Source organism: Mizuhopecten yessoensis, unplaced genomic scaffold, assembly GCF_002113885.1.
Source record: "Mizuhopecten yessoensis strain PY_sf001 unplaced genomic scaffold, ASM211388v2 scaffold10185, whole genome shotgun sequence".
Taxonomy (NCBI): domain Eukaryota; kingdom Metazoa; phylum Mollusca; class Bivalvia; order Pectinida; family Pectinidae; genus Mizuhopecten; species Mizuhopecten yessoensis.
In genome coordinates, this window is record NW_018408421.1 from 10,415 (window position 1) to 30,990 (window position 20,576).

Genomic DNA, 20,576 nt, shown 5'->3' on the forward strand with positions numbered 1-20,576 from the left:
CAGGTACGTCTGGACAGAGACGTATATAACTTTATATGGCTTTATACGTCTCTGGTCTGGACCCCTCAATCTACACGTACTAAATTTTCCTGAGGTCAGCCTCAGTCCAACCGGTTCAACCGTTTCAACCGGATACGCGAATTTAGCCTTATAGTCTAAGTAATTCGGACTATTGGTCCGGGATCCCGTTTGTCATTTACGTACAGCAACTCAACATCCGGTCAAATTCGTACCGGTGCCCTCAACTTAAGGCTCAAGAATGATAAGGCCAGGATTTTTGCAGTTTGACATGTGAAGTGAGTAGTAGCTACAGTTGATATATCGAACACAGATTTTCCTGTTAGAGTTTAGAGCAACATGATTTATTTAAAACAATGGTTGAGTTACAGTAACTATTTCGCCGACTTCACTTAGCACGAAAATCATCTCGACAGAACATTCCTCTATCTGTCTATTGTGAATCGCTTTAACGTGTCGTTAATTTACTAACAAGCAACTCACAAGATGTGGCTGTAGTGGATGCTGTTGTCAGTTCCTTTTTTATTTATTATGGCCGCGAATTAGGGTCCAACACGCGTACGGACATCAATATGAATATATATATCAGTTTACTCATTAAAATGTTACATATCAATCATGTTCTTTTTATAATATATATCCTGAGGGCACACAAGTGTTGTGAAAGCGTAAAAAAGTTCTTCTTTTAGCGTAATTGTCAGCAGGTAACTAACTTTTGTTGTTTAACAGGACTGTGCGTTTTTTTATTTTTCAAATATCAAGCTGAAATTTGGAATATATATCAATAAAAGTCTAACTAATAACATATCTTCTGATGTAGCTAACTTTAGCGAGTAATTGTAACGATATTATCTGGCGACGCTTTCTTCGCTTTACATGCGAATACACACATGAGCCACGCCGCGATCGTAAAAATTCCTCGTGGAATTGGGTCATTTTATCGAATATCGAGCTGAAATTTGTTACAGAGGTGTATTATAGTCATATTAACAACATATCTTCTGATGTCGCTTACTTTATTCGGTATTTTAAAAGATTTTGTCTGGCGACGCTTGTTGTCACTTGAAGACGCTTGTTGTCGGTTGAAGACGCTTGTTGTCGGTTGAAGACGCTTTTAAGAAGGACCCGAAAAATTCAAATAAATAAATTCAACATAAATTTGCTTACCCTGCATGTAGTGATGAGGACATACAACAATGCAATAATGACGATCCAAAGAGATCAATCTGACGCCTTCAAATTATAGAGCTGGAGTGAAGTAAAGATAGACAGACATGTTAGCGAAGAAAAGCTTTGCACATATGTCTTACGTCAGTATCCAGTTGTCATTGCATTTCATACACTGAAAACGAAAGTAAAAAACATATGTATGAAAACCAACTGGATACAGATTTTCCAGAATCTGCACACAATAGATAAGTAGACACAAATATTCTATTTACAATTCTTGTATTTTGTTTTATATACTTTATGTATCACAAATTACATGGCTTCTATAACTGGATGGACAAAGTTGTAGTATGTATTGGCCCTCACAATACTCAATAGCATTAGTAATCATTGTCAAATGATATGGGTATGACATTGCTTTATTGGAAATTTTACTGTGACACTTATATGATGTGATTTTGACATTTTACTGTATTACATATATTTGCAGAAAATCCCATGGAAATATCAGGTGTACAATGTCATTATCTGCGAATGTGATGAACAGTTGACAAACTGAGGAAAAATGGCAGCGGCACCGGTCAGTCTGATGACCAGGATCGGTAGGAGGGTGTTCACTCTGGTCAAGTTTGGCTGTATTCTACACTGCATGACAGAATATGTGGGAACATTTGCAGTGGTAAGTAGTGCTGAGTATTTCCAGCTAGCTTACGATACCATAAATATCATTATATGAAGGCCACAATTTACATTGATACATTCACGATTTGTCGAGCAGTGGGAGCCATTTTGGCAACATGTGTACAGAAAGTACGGGAGAAGGAGTGTGAATTGATTCTATGCTAGATGAAGGCTTCAAAAACTTCAGGGTCAGGGTTGCATAAAAGGGCAACATGCGTTGCTCCGTGATTGCATTGATGTTCTGTTTTTGCACAAACAATTAATTTGACATTTTCAATAAATACCTGGTATTTTTTGTCCTATCTCCGGCAGATTTTTATGTCCAGTAACAACCGTAAAACCTTTTACAAGTCAATGTTTCTGATGAAACACTTTGATGTCCTGCATATTATTTTGATATTTGTCCTTAGCTTAGTATGTTTATATATAAACCAGTCATACATATTTTGTTTTTGGTGAAAAGAAGAAATATCGCATATTGAACAATGCCGAAATGACGCTCACAACATGTTGTGACACGACTGTGACATCACTGTTATCACGCATCATGCTAGTGTTGACAATACATTCACTGAAGCCAACATAAATTTTTTGCAGCTATACAACATTATTTAGAATATTTTGGTTTTGTTTAATCTTATCCCTACAGTTCAGTGCATGTTTTTGCTTTGTAACTACATTTTAGGCATCGACACATAATTGATATCTTTGCTGTAGTGTATGTATTTCATACATTTATGCTATTTTTTAAAAAGTTCTTTCCACTCATTTTTATATCGTGGGGTTTTGGTACCCCCAATGTTTGCAAAATGGGGGCACACCAGCAGATTTTGGGGGTACAGGTATACATTATCTGGGGGGTACAACAATTTGTTGTCTTAAATTATGTACTCATGAAATAAAAACAATGAGAATTATCATATTCAGCATTTGTTTTCATTTTGTGATCGATATTTAAAAAAAAGAATTCATTATTTATTGATAATGAAACATTGCAGAGATGACTGCATGCATATCAAGATCCATTCTGTATAATGTCACCTATGTTGATCGTTAACGTATTTCTCGTTTTGCTTACAGAGTAAGCGGTTTTAATACACTGATGACGTAACAGCGCTGATGTTTGTTAATTTGTCTATTAAGTGATGAGATGACGCTATAAATTTCTTTGTGATAACTGTATTCCGACTGATTATCTAGCCTCAAACAATCAAATTCCTCATGCCATTTGGTTTAAAATCTTTTAATATTTTTACGTTTTGCATTGGCAAGTTTCCAGAGTGACGATTCCTCCAGGCTTACATTTATTAGCGCCGTCCGTTTTCTTTACCATGGCGTCGGAGTTAGGGCAGACTAAAAAAAAACCAATTGGAGAACCCCACAACTTTCATTTTTGACTTCGACTAGTTTATCGCCTTTTGTAAATAACATTTTGTCGAGGTGGAATATAAAATTATTTTGGGAATATTTTGAATGCGATACACACAACTCCGTACAACCACTGATTTGAAACCTTCTTCTGATTTCTTGAGACAATTGAGCAGATCAATAAAAATGTTTCTGACATTGCTTTTAACAAGTGTTGCTAGATCAATTAAATTCTGAGATGTCCATCATACATGACTCTAGTAATTGAAAACCATTCATTTTGTTTTCCAATTCCTATAAGAAAAGAAACAGATAAGCTATATCTAATATGGGTCTCAAAATCCTCCTCAGACTGTCTTCATTGAAATTGTTATGATTGCCCAGCATGAAAAGTCATTATCACTTTTAAACAGACTGATTTTCATATCAATAAAGGAATGACCATTGAAAGAACGGAATGGAGTAATTACAGAAACAAAAAAATGTATGAACTTTGTTTGTTAGAGTTTTGAATCATCTCAAAAGCTAAGTAAAGAAAGATGAAGGAAAAAATAGAGAGCGGTCCAAAATATCCCAATATGGTCAGAAGATAGGATTTGGTTAATCATCCCATCATGCAGATGATATTATGATGAGTGATATATTATCGCCAATATTTAATTTGCAAGAGTTTCTAAGAACCAGGGCAGATCCAGTGCAGGAGGGTTCAATATGGGGTTAGGGACAAGGGGCCAGGGCAGATCCAGTGCAGGAGGATTCAATATGGGGTTAGGGACAAGGAGCCAGGGTAGATCCAGTGTGGGAGGATTCAATATAGGATTAGGGACAAGGAGCCAGTGCAGATTCAGTGCGGGAGGGTTCAATAAGGGGTTAGGGACAAGGAGCCAGGGCAGATCCAGTGCGGGAGGGTTCAATATGAGGTTAGGGACAAGGAGCCAGGGCAGATCCAGTGCAGGAGGGTTCAATATGGGGTTAGGGACAAGGAGCAAATATTTATAATTGTGAGGATCTTAGCAGTAAACATAAAAGCTAAGTATTGACTTCCCTATTGCTATAGTATAAAATATTTTTGATATATCAATTTGGGGCAGGTTCGGCCCATGACACTGGTGCAGGTACAGCCTGTGAGATACATGGGAAGCTGTGAAATGTGACGTTGAATGCATTATGACGTCATTATTATGCTGATTCCAACATGGGCTGAACTTACCCGAGGGCCGGGCACATTCGGCCATCCAATAATCCCACATAAAAAATCTTCAAATACTGACGCTTTTACCCTTATATTATTATATCTTGAAAAGCATGGAATTACTCTTTCAAATACAGAATAATTTAAACAAATGACATATTGTCCAGAGCTACTTAAATAAAAATGATCCTAACTTGCTCCTGTCCCAATATGGGGACATATATTTTGAAATAAAATCCCAGGGGAGGAATGGGGGGTCCTTAGCTTCAAACCAACCCCCACCCCATGCGAATAAAATGGCACATCCGTTGAATTATGTGAGGATTGGATATTTATTACTCTACTGATCAGTACATAAAATGTAACGGTTAAATTATGTAGGAAACAGTAATTTAATGTGTATGTGTGCCCGTGTCTCACCTATTTCATATTATCATTATATGTATCGCAAAGCTCTAATAGAATAATTAAAAGAGTCTTGGTTAGGGGATGTAACTCTTCCGAGTCAAAATTTTAGGCAACGGACCACCAATGTTATATAGTACCACAATACAGGAGTTGTGATACATTTACAATGCATGTATTGTCATGTAAGTTATTGATGGTATCAATAGTATTGATGTATCGTTACAGCTCTAGTGGTAAGTAAAGTATTGAAGTACAAGTAGATGTGAACCAACTCATATGCATACATACTTGCCAACCTTTTGAACTTTCCAAGGGGAAATTCCACATGCTTAAAATTAAATACGTAAACAAAATATTTGTATATACCCCTAGGTAAAAATTGGCAATTTCTTTCCATACTTAATGAGGCTGTTGCATTGGCTGATTGGTGTCCGTGTGATGTCTTCTCAAGGAATCCTCTAATTTCGATCAAACTTTTGTTTGGTATACTATTTATCCTGGATTTTTACTTGCATTCGATGTTGGATAAAATTCGCACATATTTGATGAGGCTGCTGCAATCTGATTGGCTAAATATTTTCGATGAAGGAATGATTGGATGTTGATCAAACATGACTAGTATACTAGTTACCCAAGCTTTTGCTTAAGTTATCAAGTTGGCAAATGATTTTGATCAGACTTGCTTGATGTAACTAACCAAAGTCTGTCACTTAGGTTCAATGCTTAGCAAATTCTGTACTTATTTAATGAGGCTAAAATTCTGCACTTATTTAATGAGGCTTTTAAATTCTGACTGGCTGATGGTGCGATATCTTGTAACAGAATGATCAGAATTTTATTGAACCTGAAAAAGAATTGAAATATTGTTGACCTTCTCATCAATTTATTTGTGGTGCTAAACCGGATAGGATGGCGCTATTCGTGGGGTAATAAAACATCTCACTGTTGGTTTTTGTACCCAGTTCAAGAACTTCAGACTGGTTAACTTAATTGACCACACTAAAAATATCAAAAAAATATCTACTATAACAACAATATATCAAGCAAAACATAAAAATAAATTTGTTTGGTCAACTCACTTTTATCTTCTACAAAGTGACACGTACAAAACCTTTGATTTTATCATGACACATTCAAAGTGTGTAGAGAACAAATGTATTTCAGAAACAGAACCCTTGAAGTTTGAAGATATACCATGCAGGTTATAACTTATTTACGTCATATGTATGTATATTCCAGTGTCATGGGATTTCTATGCAGCCGACCTTACATTCTGGGGATATCATCCTTGGTGATCGTTTAGCCATTACAAGACGAAAGTTAGAAAAGTAAGTATAAATTTCGGAGGTAAAATATTTAGTCTATAATGTAGTATACAAGCCTAGGGCTTTGATGATGATAGTACAATGTACAAGAACTTAACTCAGTGTCTCTGGTGTAATTAAAAACATTGAATTCATATCGCAAAGAAAACCTCGAACTTATTTCCCAATGTGATCATGCTCAGCATTACTTGGGACTATAAAGCTTGTCAATACCTTTTATTAACCTGTGTCTCTAGAAACCTTGTATGTAAGTTTACCTGTAAGCAGTCAACATCTATTACGAAAATGGTGAAATTCATATCAAGTTTTTGAAAACCTAATCAACGGCAATGTAGAAAACATAAATTTGGGAAAGCAGGGATGCTACTATCAAGAAATGGAAAGTTCACAATAAGGGATCTGATACTATTACTAGTACTATAATCAAGCTTTATGTGACATCATCACAGGTCAGAGTCGTAGTATAACTATTTTCTGCCCTATATAGGTTATATGACAGTGATCTACCATATTTTGTGTATTACAGTGGTGAGATTGTGCTGTGTAAGTCACCAGAGGATCCATTCATGTACGTCTGTAAGCGTGTAGTAGCTATGGAGGGTGAAAGAGTCTTTAACAAGGGATGGTACACGAAAGTAAGTTACATATGTGCAGTCCTGAACATACATAGAAGAAAGGAAGGTGGTGGGGAAATAGACTGAACATTTCTGATTTATAGCTCCTATGTAGGAGTATGTGGCCAGGCTTAGTTATGTGCTAAAAGTGTTTTATGCATTGTAATTAAAGAACTCTTCATACACTGCACAAGGAAATATTTGTGTCACTTGGAAAACTAAATAGCATGATGTGTATACTTATTATTGTTGTAAGTTTTAATAAATTTTTTTTTATGAATTTTTGTTCATATAACTCAATAGTTTGTTTGAGGAATTTTGAGATATCTTAACTTAAAGGGAATTTAATTTTGACCTTTGTTCCTTTGACTTGGCCATGTGAAGAAGAAATAAGAAATATACAGAGATATTAGATAAATTAAGCTGTATGTTTTTGTGCAGTTATTGCTGATAAATGAACGCTTATTTCAGATTCCAAAGGGTCATGTGTGGCTTGAAGGAGACAACAGAGATTTTTCCCATGACTCTCGCAGCTTTGGTCCTGTTCCCTATGCCTTAGTGTATACAAAGGTATTTTACAGGGTAAGTAATTATACCCTGTTAGTGAAGTGGAAGGTATAACGTGTCTGTCCTCTTCTGTCTGTCTGTCTGTCACACTCCTTATGATCACTATTACAGCCATATTTCTTCACATACTTTGGTGTAACTTCAAAGAGATGTCTATCCTGGACATTAGTTTTATGATGATTGAATATGCGAGTGATAGGTCAAAGGTCAAGGTCACTTACTCAAGTACTGAAACAGAAAATTACAAAATCACATTCATTATGTGTCCTAAAAGATAAACTTCACACTTATATATAGAAACCTTGGGTATACCTTGGATAAGTTTAAAATAGTGATAAGTTACAGGTCAAGGTCACTTTTTCAAAAGATAAAATTTCACAATACTATGAATCCAGTGTAGGTGTGGGCGAGTACAAAAATTATTTCAGAGGCCCAAAATGAATATTGGTAGCCCAATCATTTTACTAAGATTTTTTTCAGTCTTGAGCAATAAAAAATGGCAATAAAGCAATATAAATAGATGTTCTTTATTCTTCAATCAAACCCTCCCGACACATAACCCTAAAAACCCTCCCCTCATTCCCATAGTCTTCATTGTCACTGAATTCACCTGGTAGGAATTTACAACTGCAGACGACTTTGTTATATTTAGATAAAAAAAGTCACGTGACCCCCCCTGACGATCAGCTGGCGATTTTGGGGCGACTTAGAGTTCATTACCTGATATATCCAGCGTACAGGACAGCTAAGTCTTGAAATTTTGCTTATATGGTTAAAAATACAGCTTCTTTGGATTGTGTGTGAAAAAAACACGATAATTTGTGTGACATCGCACGATACACGGTCTTTGGCAAGAATTGGTACTTGGCGAGAATTGGTCGGCAACCAGAACTGGTGATACGGCAGACCAACAACATACAATAGTAACTTGCAGCGAAGAAAACTTACGACTTATAAATATACATAAGTTAACTTACTTAAATCCTCAGCCCTTGTTTGTATCTGCCATGTTGACTGTCTGTGTCAATTCTGATGCACTTGCACGTTTTAACTGCTTGACCCAGAGTACATGATTTCCGTAAATGGGTGTTCCGAAGTTGGGGTGGTTAATTTATGGGAATAAACTACGATTTTGAGAATAATAATGTACTCGCCCAATGATTTATTTTTGGGCCAGTAACTATCCATCTTTTGACAATTTCTAGTCGCCCAATCAAGGTTTTGGTCGCCATTGGCGACCAGGCGACTGGCTGTGTCCTACGTTGTGAACCAAGCAAGGGCAGAAGGTATCATGAGTCTTGCTCGCTTTTCTTGTTCCAAGTGTGATAGGGTTCTCAGAAAATGAAGTACAAATCACTGTCAAACTTTCTTAAATATCTCCTAGTTCTTTCTTCTGTTGTTTTGCATATTTCAATTTTAGCCTGTAAAAAAAAAGAAATGCCAGGAATCAAAATTGTTTATATATTTGAGATTTTGATTCTAGTCAACATCACAAAAGATGGCCTCATATTTAAAGGTTATTGTCAAAGAGTGATGTATGAAATGTTGATCAAAAGGTACCACACAATCCAGTTATTGTTGTCATAATAACCAATCAACAGAGAAGACAAGAGAAAATATCAAAATTACATAAAACTAATGGATATTTGTCTATAACCTACTTCAGGTATCATAGATGTACTATGTTTGCCAACAGTATTGCATAACATGTCAACAGTACAGGCCTATGGGACCTCTTGTGGAAGTTTTATTTTTCTCTTTTATAAAGAAATTTTCAAATGTACTTCATTCAAAATTGAAAATCACAAAGTATTTGTAAATATTTGACCATCACAGTGTTCTTCTGTTGTCAGATTTGGCCTCCAAACCAGGTTGGTTCTCTATCCGACAAATCAAGACACATATGATTACCACTGCAGCCAGATCAGTCTGACTACCTCTAATGTATACCCTTCAAGAGCTGAATATTGATAACACTAGCTGATGACCAAACAGGGCTGATTACCTCCACTGCCTTTTGAAAGACAATTACTCATTGATACCATATATATAACATATATATTGGTGGGTAATAGAGAGAAAAAAATATCATCAATGTACATTTGAAGACATCTGAATATTCCTGTTGTTTCTTCAATTAAACCTGCAACAAATCCACAGAAATGACAATGAGCATACTCTAGAGAAGTCACCTACAGGCAGTTTCTTTATCGTGGCATCGTGTTGTCTGGGAATCACCTTGGTGACATCATGTTGTCTGCAGGTCACTATAGTGACACAATATTGTCTGGGATTCACCCATCTTCGCTAGCCAAGTGTTCGCTTCGTATAACCTTTTGATTACCCTTGGCTGAAAAAGCTGTGTTTTCCGAGCCTTTAAATTATCGCGCGGCGCCAATCGCTTGCATCCAATGAAATTACATCTTACATATAGCGCTGTTGACCTTTGTCAACAGTAATGGCGACGCCCTGTATGGAATCACATTGTTTATTTCAGAGTGTTTTGCCCCAAAAAAGTAGGCGCACAATCTTTGGGGACATTTTTGGAGTGTTAAATCAGTTGGTGGAAATACTTGACTACGAAGTGCCACATGTAAATGATGACCTGGGAAAATATGTGTGCTGCCATTGTTGGAACAAACTCAACAAGCTTTCTGAAATGAAGCATGACATTTTGGCCAAACTTGAGGCATTAAAAACAGAATGGCAAACCTTGATTGGAAATTTAAAGTAAGCTCACAGATCAGGACTATCAGGTGGACAAAGTGTGAACGTAGCGGTAACACCAAAATAAAAAAAGCATGCTATGATTCAATCCCAACTCCCCAGAAAATTACACATACACGTGCTTATGTCAACACCACCGATGGAGTGAGCGTGTATGTAACAGTCATTGTGATTGGTTAAAAGGTTTTTGATAGAAGAGCAATAACTCGGTATATCCGCTAGGTAGCAGTGGAGGGAGTTACGAAAACACGCCTATATCTGCCAAGGGTAACTGGAGTGTATACGAAGCAAACACTTGGCTAGCGAAGATGGGATTCACCATGGTGACATCATGTTGTCTGGGATTCACCATGGTGACATCATGTTGTCTGGGAGTCATCATGGTGACATCATGTTGTCTGGGAGTCACCATGGTGACATCATGTTGTCTGAGGATCATCCATCTTTGATACTCCAGTGGTTATGCTCACATTCACTCTCTGCACCAAGGCAAATATCTAGCAAGCTGATTGGTCTCAGGTTAAATAACCTGACTAATCGCTAGGCTGACACCTGTCTTTTGAAGATTACAGACGAGTGGCACCCAACTTCAAAGCCAGCCAATTTTTTTATGGGTATCAAAGGAACAAACTAGTCTTCTCGTCTCATCCAGAAGGTGGGGCACACTGAGCCTTCACTTTTTTCGTTACATATTCCAGGCATGTAGAGAAGGTAGGTGAGTGTTACCTCCGGTATATCAAGGATGGCGATCACCATTTGTGACATCATTTTGTCTGGGAATCCCTATGGTGATGACATGTTGTCCAGGAATCACCATAGTGAACTAATGTCTGGGAATCACCATTGTGACATGTTGTCCGGGAAACACCATTGTGTCATGTTGTCTGGGAACCACCATTGTGTCATATTGTCCGGGAACCACCATTGTGTCATGTGGTCCGGGAACCACCATTGTGTCATGTTGTCCGGGAAACACCATTGTGTCATGTTGTCCGGGAACCACCATTGTGTCATGTTGTCCAGGAATCACCATAGTGAACTAATGTCTGGGAATCACCATTGTGACATGTTGTCCGGGAACCACCATTGTGACATGTTGTGCGGGAACCACCATTGTGACATGTTGTGCGGGAACCACCATTGTGTCATGTTGTCCAGGAATCACCATAGTGAACTAATGTCTGGGAATCACCATTGTGACATGTTGTCCGGGAACCACCATTGTGACATGTTGTGCGGTGAACCACCATTGTGACATGTTGTCCGGTGAACCACCATTGTGACATGTTGTCTGGTGAACCAGCATTGTGACATGTTGTCCGGGAACCACCATTGTGACATCTTGTCCGGGAACCACCATTGTGTCATGTTGTCCGGGGAACCACCATTGTGACATGTTGTGCGGGAACCACCATTGTGACATGTTGTCCGGGAACCACCATTGTGACATCTTGTCCGGGAACCACCATTGTGTCATGTTGTCCGGTGAACCACCATTGTGACATGTTGTGCGGGAACCACCATTTTGACATGTTGTCCGGGAACCACCATTGTGACATGTTGTCCGGGAACCACCATTGTGACATGTTGTGCGGGAACCACCATTGTGACATGTTGTCCGGGAACCACCATTGTGACATGTTGTGCTGGAACCACCATTGTGACATGTTGTGGGGGAACCACCATTGTGACATGTTGTCCGGTGAACCACCATTGTGGCATGTTGTCCGGGAACCACCATTGTGACATGTTGTCCGGGAACCACCATTTTGACATGTTGACTGGGAACCACCATTGTGACATGTTGTCCGGTGAACCACCATTGTGAAATGTTGTGCGGGAACCTCCATTGTGACATGTTGACCGGTGAACCACCATGGTGACATGTTGTCCGGTGAACCACCATTGTGACATGTTGTCCGGGAACCACCATTGTGACATGTTGCCTTGGAATGACCATGTATGTTGACATAATTTTGTTTGGCAATCATTATAGTGACAGCATTAACTACATGCCCCTGGATCATAAAACAAGCTTAATTCTAAAACTGTCTCAAGTTTTGACTTAACCAATCACAAATACTGTTATGAAAAATGATGTCATACGTGATTGGCTAAGCAAAAAAATAAGTCCAAGATTTCATGATCCTGGGGCCTGGTTTATAAAATAGATTGATTGTAATGTTGAGTGTGCGGAAATGTTTGGTATGCATGATTTTGACTTATTAAACAATTAAGATAAACATTTCATATATACCTTTTGTTTTTAGAAATAAATGTTTTTGACTATCTATGCTTTTATTTAGTGATCTATGGTTATCACAGTCATTTGTCATCAACCTAATATTTCTTTAAACTTCAGATAATCTTCAAAGATCCAAACGCACCAGATATGGTATATCAGTTGCTTTCTTGTAAAATAGTTATTATTGACATTTGTGACCATATTATATGTGTGGCACGATGAATCAATGTTACATATCAGTAATTATAGCATGTAAATATGTTATTCAACACTACATACTCATCATGTAAAATTATATGTGGTATTTTATTGATTTGCCTATTGAGAACAAATGAATATTTATCTTTAAGAAATTTAAACCGATTATTGTGTAGGCATATAACATATCTGTTCTGTGATATAAGAAGTTATGAGGAACTAGACAAAGTTGATCACTGGCGATCATGTGTCCGTCTAGAGTCTGAGGGTTCTGGGTTTGAATCCCAGTCTGGCATGGCTGTGCATTTCTCTCCTGCTACTTTTGGCACCCAACAAAGTTTACCAACATAAGACGGTATAAAATCTGGTGTATCTTCAGCATCAAAGACTTTGTATTAGGAGGAAGGGATGTAGCGGAACTAGACTCGGTTTTTCGCCGACGACCAGATAGTTCAATTGGTTTGAGCGTCTGTTTAATAGTTCAAATCCTGGTCTGGCTGTGCAATCTTTCTTTTGTCACAGAAGTAAAATATCAAGAATTCAGGTATCTAAGATGGCTTTAAGGTGTACATAAGGTTTTTAAGTTATTACAAATATCTTCATATTGTAATTGTTTTTTAAATTTCCAAAAATAAACATTTTCATGTAGAGCCGTTTGCATTCATTATGTTTGGTATAGTTTATAAATTTATGTTGGTGTTGCTAAATTATATGAAATGAATCGGATGTAAAGGTACAGGTCTGATGCGTTTCTTCCTTATCAACAAAGATGGCTCCTGCGAAAAAGATGACTTACACAAACATAATATCATATCTAATTGGTTTAATTTTGTTTAACATCTATTAACAGCTAAGGTCAATTAGGGACGTGCCTCCATGTGTGTAGTGTATGCGTGCTTGGGTGTGTGTATGCAGGAGACGGGGAATGTTAGTGTGCTTGCCTCCTTGTGATAGCGCGGATCTGATGCCGACTTTATAGTGCTATCTCACTGAGATGCCATGCCGAAGGCACCAAGCACAGCATTCCGCCCGGTCACCTTATACTGACAACGAGTGAACCAGTTGTTGCCATTCCCCTTAATGCTGAACGTTAAGCAGGGAATAACAACTACCATTTTTTAAGGACTTCGGTATGTCCCGACCTGGGAATAGAACCTATTGCCTTCCTCACCTGGGCAAACACTCAACATTAATGCCAAAAGAGAGGTGTTGGCAAGCAAGGCGCTAGGAAATAAAGGTTGAAGTAAAATAACAATAATAATAATAATTTTTGAGGAATTCGCAGGAGCTGCCTTATCAGGCGCTAACTACTAGTCCTATGCCACCTGGCTAATATCTCCCTATGTATGCATGCCTGCATATGTGCTGGAGATGTATTGTGTTCTGTTTGTAGTGGGACCGTGCTTCTAACGGCATCTTTTATAGTGCCATCTCACTTGAATGCTACATCACAGATACCGCAACATCCACCCCAGACCATTTTACACTCCACCTGGGTTGTTGGAGTTGTGTGGGCAGGAGAAACACACTTTCTCTTATATTCCATGCGTGCGACGACTTCGGAGATCGAACCCCGGCCGCCTGCGTGGAAGGCCGAAGTGTTAACCACTCGACTAATCCGCCCACAGTTTGCATACCAAATTGTGTGCAAGATATGTCAGAAATCAGTCTAGAAACTGGGAGAAAATTTGTAACTCGGCGCAAAGAACATTAAAAGTTTGTAGAATGCTAGAATTTGCTTTTGTGACCTCTTCTTTGAGAGATGAAAAAAACACTATATTTTTAGCTCACCTGCCCGAAGGGCAAGTGAGCTTATGCCTTACCCCGGCGTCCGGCGTCAATTTTTCCCTTTAAAAGCCTTTATCTCCTAAACAACTGATTGGATTTTAACTAAATTTGATATGAATCATCCTTGGGACCAGGGGCTCAATGGATTTATGAAATAAGGGTGTGGCCCCCTAGGGGGTTTAGGTAGAGGCCAAAAAGGGGAGAAATTAGAAAAAAATAAAAAATCTTCTTCTCCATATCCAGAAATGCTAAAACAAAATAATACTCATAGTTGTAAATGTCTTTGGATGGTTAATAAAAATTGTGATTTTCATGTCTACCAATTCAAGCCCCCCGTTTGCCCCTGGTGAGGGGGTGAAATTTAGTATAGTTTATATAGGAAATACACATAATAGGCCATATCTTCCAATGTTTGGAGCATTGCTGGTATAATATTTATGAGTCTGATCCCCTAGGGGGCTGAGTTAGGGGCCAAAAAGGGGAGAAATTTGGGAAAATTTAAAAAGTCTTCTTCCTAGTTACAAAAATGCCAGGATCAAATACTACCCATAGCTGTAAAAGCATTTGAGTGGTTTATAAAAAATGTGATTTTCATGTCTACCAGGCCCCTCCATTTGCCCCTGGTGAGGGGGTGAAATTAAGTATAGTTTATATAGAAAATATACATAATAGGCCATATCTTCCAATGTTTGGAACGGAGTTTGCTCATATTTGACAGAAATACTTGTAAGGGGAGGAAGGTATGCTGGTATTAATTTTGTGACCCTGACCCCCTAGGGGACTGGGTTTGGGGTGAAAAAGGAGGCATGTTTCAAAAATCTTCTCTTGCAGATCCAGAAATGCTAGTATCAAATACTACTCATAGTTGTAAAGGCCTTCGAGTGGTTTATATACTTTGTGATTTTCATGTGCCCAATGTCCCTTGTTTGGCTTTGGAGAGGGGGTAAAGTTTGGTATTTTTTATATAGACAATTTGACAAATGAACAGCCATCACATACTTTTTATCTCCAACCCAACTAATGTGCTAGTAATAGTAACAACCTTAATTCTTAATGAATTATAAAGTCTCCATAGTAACGCTTCCAAGTTCTTACCCTGCATGTCTGAAGTGGTTACAAATTGGCATTACAGAGCAAATGTAAATATTGTGCCATGATTGCTTAAATAACCAGGTGAGCGATACAGGCCCCCTGGGCCTCTTGTTCATAAACACGATGGTTAGTCTTTATATCAGAATACAATATTTTTGAAATAATAAAGTTTAGGAACTTCTCGCTTTGCGTAAATGAAATAAGACGTCACCTGACATGATAAGTACCCATGGAGTTAACCATTTTTATCAGAATGAAGACGTGCTTTTAGATCACCTGGCCCGAAGGGCCAAGTGAGCTTATGCCGTGGTGCCGGCGTCCATCGTCAATATTTAAACAACTTCTTCTTAATAACCAAAATGTCCAGGGTGATGATATTTTGCCAGTAGCATGCTGGGATAAAGGGCTACTAAGTTTGTTCAAATGAATGACCTTCGTCCATTTTCAAGGTCACAGGGGTCAATTGTCTTAAAAAGTTTTTTAACAACTTCTTCTGAATAATCAAGAGGCCTAGGATAATGATATTTGGCCAGTAACATGTTGGGTTAAAGGGCTACCAAGTTTGTTCTATTGAATGACCTTTGCTTATATTGAAGGTCACAGAGCTCAAATATGGTTAAAACCTTTGAACAACTTCTTCTCAATAACCAGAAGGCCTAGGATGATGCTATTTGGCCAGTAGCATGCTGTGATGAAGGGCTACCAAATTTGTTCTATTGAATGACCTTTGCTTATATTGAAGGTCACAGGGGTCAAATATGATTAAAACCTTTGAACATCTTCTCAATAACCCAAAGTCCTAGGATGATGATATTTGGCCAGTAGCATGCTGGGATAAAGGGCAACCAGGTTTGTTCAAATGAATGAACTTTACATATATTCAAGGTCACAGGGGTCAAATATGTTTAAAATCTTTAAACGACTTCTTCTCAATAAGCAAAAGGCCAAGAGTGAAGATATTTGGTCATTTACATGCTAGGATGAAGGGCTACCAAGTTTGTTAAAATGAATGACCTTCGCCCATATTCAAGGTAAGAGTGGTCAATATATGTTTAAATCTTTAAATGACTTGTTCTGTATAACCAAAAGGTCCAGGATAATGATATTTTGCCAAAAGCATGCTGGGTTGGAAGATTATAAACTCTGTTCACCCTAATGTTCTTGTTAGACATTCAAAGTCACAGGCGTCATATGTTTAAATCTTTTAATAGGTTCTTATGAATCAAACACTGATATTGTGTCTGCAGCTGTATTTTGGTCCATTTTTAAGATTACAAGTGCGAGATTAATACCAGGTGAGCGGTTCAGGCCCATTGGGCCTCTTGTTTTAAAAATGAACTGCGTGTCTTGCAGTTCGCAGCTGTTTAAAAAATATTTCACTTGACAAAATGACCATTGTTGTTTTCCATGAAATAGGTAAATTAAAATTATTTGGACAATATGGGTGCTTGGTGACCAAACTGTATGATTGACTATTGGATGATAACTAAGCAAGATGGGGTTATCTCAGTCGAGGGCTAAGATTCTGTAACATAACCCCTACCGAGGTGTCAGGTAAGTGATTTTTTTTCTCGTACCTTTCAGTTAGAAAAACAATTCAATTTCTCTATTGTCTACAAGTATCGCGCCAGTGACCTCGAATAAACACGGTGTCTTCACTACTAAAGTTACATTTGAACGCTTCCGCTAAAATATTGTAGTGCTTCCTTACAAATACGGAAACGTATTTTTCAGTGTAGATTATATTTTATTTACAACATCAGGAATCGAACAACATCAAAGCATATTACGACAAAACAGATTATTTACATTGTCAAAATCGAGCGGGGAGGCTTACATCGCTCTTACACTTGATAAATGTTACACCCTGATCTTTCTTTATCCCACTGCTTGTTATCCTAAGAGGCAACTCATGTGTCCCTTCACGCAGAACTGTTATCTTTCCTCGTTGTCTTCTGCTTTACATTGAAAATCTAAAATGTTCTTTTCTGTCGTGCCCACTCCTTTATCGGCCCCTAAAGCAACCGTCTCCATATGAACTCAATTGTTGCATGAGCGTTAATTGTACCGTTTAGAAAACAAAGCAAAATTAACAAAATATTTGAAGAACGTAGTGCTCGGTAGATGTAACAAGAAATGCAATGAAACATCTTAGACAAGGAGGTGATAACGTTTCAATATCATAAAATCTGAAAACTGAGTTTGTAAAGTAATTTTATCTTATTTTATCAGATCATGGAGTGCTGAACAAAGGCGTATTGCAAGTGTGTCAAGAAATATACTGTAATGGTAAATAAATAGTGAAAATGGAAAACTAAAAATGTATGCGGTAATTCAATTTGTCCTTTTCTAAGTGTTCAATAAGGTTCCCTATAGTACGGTAAAAACTGCAGCTACGCATTCGAAAAGGTTTTCTATACATAACATAATTGTAATAAATGATTTCAGAAAAGAAGAACGCGAATCGTTCTTTCGGGAGTGCATTTCGAAGTTCCCTGCTCATTCACAGCAAATATTGTATCTCAAATAAATGCAAAATTACTTTTCTATGGATCTCGAGCAACGTTGGAATGAACGGAGCAGCTAAAATGCATTAAACGCGGCACATCGATATCAAACATTTACAGATTTTAAACCCATTTTACGATTGGCTATTCAAAGCGATTGACAGCAACGATAGTCTCTCGATATTGGCAACAACCTTTTTAAAGTGCAACCAAAACTTAAAATTTGTTTGCCCAGTCTAAGACCCCGCTGAGGGGAGGTTGCCCTCTCTTGGATCCGTACTGGTCATACTAAGCTCACACATGCTTCTCTGCTTAATGGGAGAGATCCACCAACATGCCACGCCTGTGACTCCATTTACAGTGGAGCACATTTTAATAGAATGTTGTTTTTTATGTCACGAACATGTAAACCCTTTACACTTCGGTAGACTTGGAGCTATTACTAAAATATGTAAAAGAAATTTGACTGTTTTACAAACCTATTAACCAACATGACTCTATTTACTGCATTTATTCCGTCTTTGCGTATTGCAGAGTTATCTTCTCTTGGGAGGAGGGATTGATTGTTACGTCACTTGTTTGTGAGAGTAACGTCATCAATTTTTGAGAAAACGACGTAATTTTCTCGCACAAATCAATGACGCAACAATCAATACCTGTTCCCAAGAGAAGATAACTCTGTAATACGCAAAGACGGAATACATAAACTTTTCTCATTTCAATCTTTACATGAAACTACTAACTGAATTTTGGAATTTTACTCATTCAGTTTCTTACCCGTTTCTTAGCTGATCATGTTGCTTATTTTATAAGATGTATGAGTTTTATATTTTGTTTTCTCAAATGGTCATTTTAAAAGATAATTCGTTCCCTATATGACTATACTTTAAACACAAACAAACAAACGAAAGAAACATATCTGACGGGGTATCCTCTGATGCAATACTGTAAGGTGACAATACCCAAATCGGATCACCAAACCATCATTTTATTAAATCATTGAAAAATCTGTGAAGGAATTATATTCATTTATGGTTGTATCAAAAATAGAATATCGATGGATGTTCTCACAAACGAAATTAGCACCCGGGGCTCACTTGAGATATTTATAGAACGCTGAAGTCACCAATCAGCGTCTCCGGTTTTTGCGAATGTCGGGACCCAAATCAGATCACGGCTTGAATTTTGCAGTATCTTACGCTTCAAATGAATTTTTTTTGTCAGCATCTTAACATTTTATGATGACCTTTAGATTTTATATGGCAAAAAGTATTTCTATTGTGTGAATTTATTCCTATTGTCCAAAACAGTGCATAGTCGTCGCACGCGCCATTTTTTAAAAACGTAATCAAAACATTGACATTTGAGTTTAAATTACGTTTTCTTGTGCTATTTGAACTTAAATACTAATTATCTGAAGTCAAAAAATAGTGCATGGCTATCTATTCTACGACTACATCATTGTTATAACTGATTTGTTGACGCATTATTTATTTATAAGTATTTTTGCAAAAAGTGATCCGATTTGGGTACCGATCCGATTTGGGTACTGCCACCTTATATCGAGAAAAGTAAGACTTTCACCCCTCGCCCACGAAATTAATTTTCGTCCGGTGTAAATTTCGGCTTTCACATTAAATAACCATAAATGCTATGTTGTTTACTGATATTGACTGTAATGATAAATGAGTCCTCACAACGGAGGGCAAAAAGGAAGAAAATAAACTGCAACGAACATTTCTGGTGTACAGTGAATAAAATAGAAATAAAAATATATCCGATAATATGTAACATAGGAGAACAGATGTAACATGACCACACAAGGATTCGAACCCTGGAACTACAAACCAAGTAACGGTCACTCTCACCATAACCACTGAGCCAACTAGTCACTGGTTAATTCCTGATCCAATTCCACTACAGTTGTATCCGTGACGAAATGTAGGCGAGATGAGTCAATATGAGGAAAATAACAACTACACCCGATTTCTGTATCGTTAAAAACGGCCTTTCTATATTTGATTTGGTTTGGTTTAATTTTGTTTAACGTCCTATTAAAGGGACATCACGCGAAAAGCCATTTTTTTTTTAATGAATGTATGTATTGTATGCACTTCCACTTATGTTACCTCGCTATCCCCATATTCATAGTCCGTTCCAAATGTCCAGTTTGACCACTTGAATTGTTCGGGAAAGCCCTGCTAAAAATAGCGCCGGCGTCAGGCAACTGCAACTTTCTACCGCACTATGAAACCAAGTAATATGATTTCTAAGTCCGTATTAAAACTTATTGAACAGTAGTTATTCATCATTATAAGTTAATTGCACACTTGCCAATATTCAGAATTTAAATTTATTTAGCTTTAAACATATTTCTTGACAATAAAATTGAACAAGGGATGGGGCACACGTTTTTACAATTTATCACGGGCTTCTCCCGTCATACATTTACAATTAAATGTCAACAATGATAATAGGCATAAACATAAAGTATATATATATAAATATGTATTGAATTTAGTACCGGAATGTGACATCTGTACGGGGCTAAACACCTTTCTTCAACCATGGGACAAACCTTTCTGTAAAAAGGATTATTCACGAGACGAATATTCCTTTTCAAATGTTTTCATAAAGTGCATATATCCAATGACAAACTACACGCGTATAAAAAAA

At 37.5% G+C, this 20,576-nt stretch overlaps 2 protein-coding genes across 2 annotated transcripts; one reads left to right on the forward strand and one right to left on the reverse strand.

Moving 5' to 3' along the window:
* The first annotated feature begins 209 nt into the window (after nucleotides 1-209).
* Nucleotides 210-10,695, forward strand: LOC110459691 (mitochondrial inner membrane protease subunit 1-like). Its single transcript, XM_021512061.1, has 6 exons — nucleotides 210-296; nucleotides 1,679-1,867; nucleotides 6,077-6,165; nucleotides 6,689-6,797; nucleotides 7,248-7,358; nucleotides 9,197-10,695. Exons 2-6 carry the CDS (start codon nucleotides 1,754-1,756, stop codon nucleotides 9,248-9,250), a joined length of 477 nt encoding a protein of 158 aa, XP_021367736.1. The 5' UTR covers nucleotides 210-296; nucleotides 1,679-1,753; the 3' UTR covers nucleotides 9,251-10,695.
* Nucleotides 10,696-10,701: 6 nt separating this feature from the next.
* LOC110459690 lies at nucleotides 10,702-13,180 on the reverse strand. Its single transcript, XM_021512060.1, has 3 exons — nucleotides 11,274-13,180; nucleotides 11,128-11,192; nucleotides 10,702-11,073 (listed from the first exon to the last, which is right to left on the reverse strand). The coding sequence occupies exons 1-3, from the start codon at nucleotides 12,040-12,042 to the stop codon at nucleotides 10,894-10,896; spliced, it is 1,014 nt and encodes a 337-aa protein (XP_021367735.1). The 5' UTR covers nucleotides 12,043-13,180; the 3' UTR covers nucleotides 10,702-10,893.
* Nucleotides 13,181-20,576: the final 7,396 nt, after the last annotated feature.

Excerpts from the sequence above, each read along its gene's own strand:
- LOC110459691 (XM_021512061.1), top strand. The coding sequence starts at position 1,754 with ATGGCAGCGGCACCGGTCAGTCTGATGACCAGGATCGGTAGGAGGGTG. Across the intron at positions 6,798-7,247 it reads ACAAGGGATGGTACACGAAA|ATTCCAAAGGGTCATGTGTG; the intron begins GTAAGTTACATA and ends CGCTTATTTCAG. Across the intron at positions 7,359-9,196 it reads ATACAAAGGTATTTTACAGG|ATTTGGCCTCCAAACCAGGT; the intron begins GTAAGTAATTAT and ends TTCTGTTGTCAG.
- LOC110459690 (XM_021512060.1), bottom strand. The coding sequence starts at position 12,042 with ATGTCAACATACATGGTCATTCCAAGGCAACATGTCACAATGGTGGTT. Across the intron at positions 11,193-11,273 it reads AATGGTGGTTCCCGGACAAC|ATGTCACAATGGTGGTTCCC; the intron begins ATGTCACAATGG and ends TTCCCGCACAAC. Across the intron at positions 11,074-11,127 it reads CCGGACAACATGTCACAATG|GTGGTTCCCGGACAACATGA; the intron begins GTGATTCCCAGA and ends CATGACACAATG.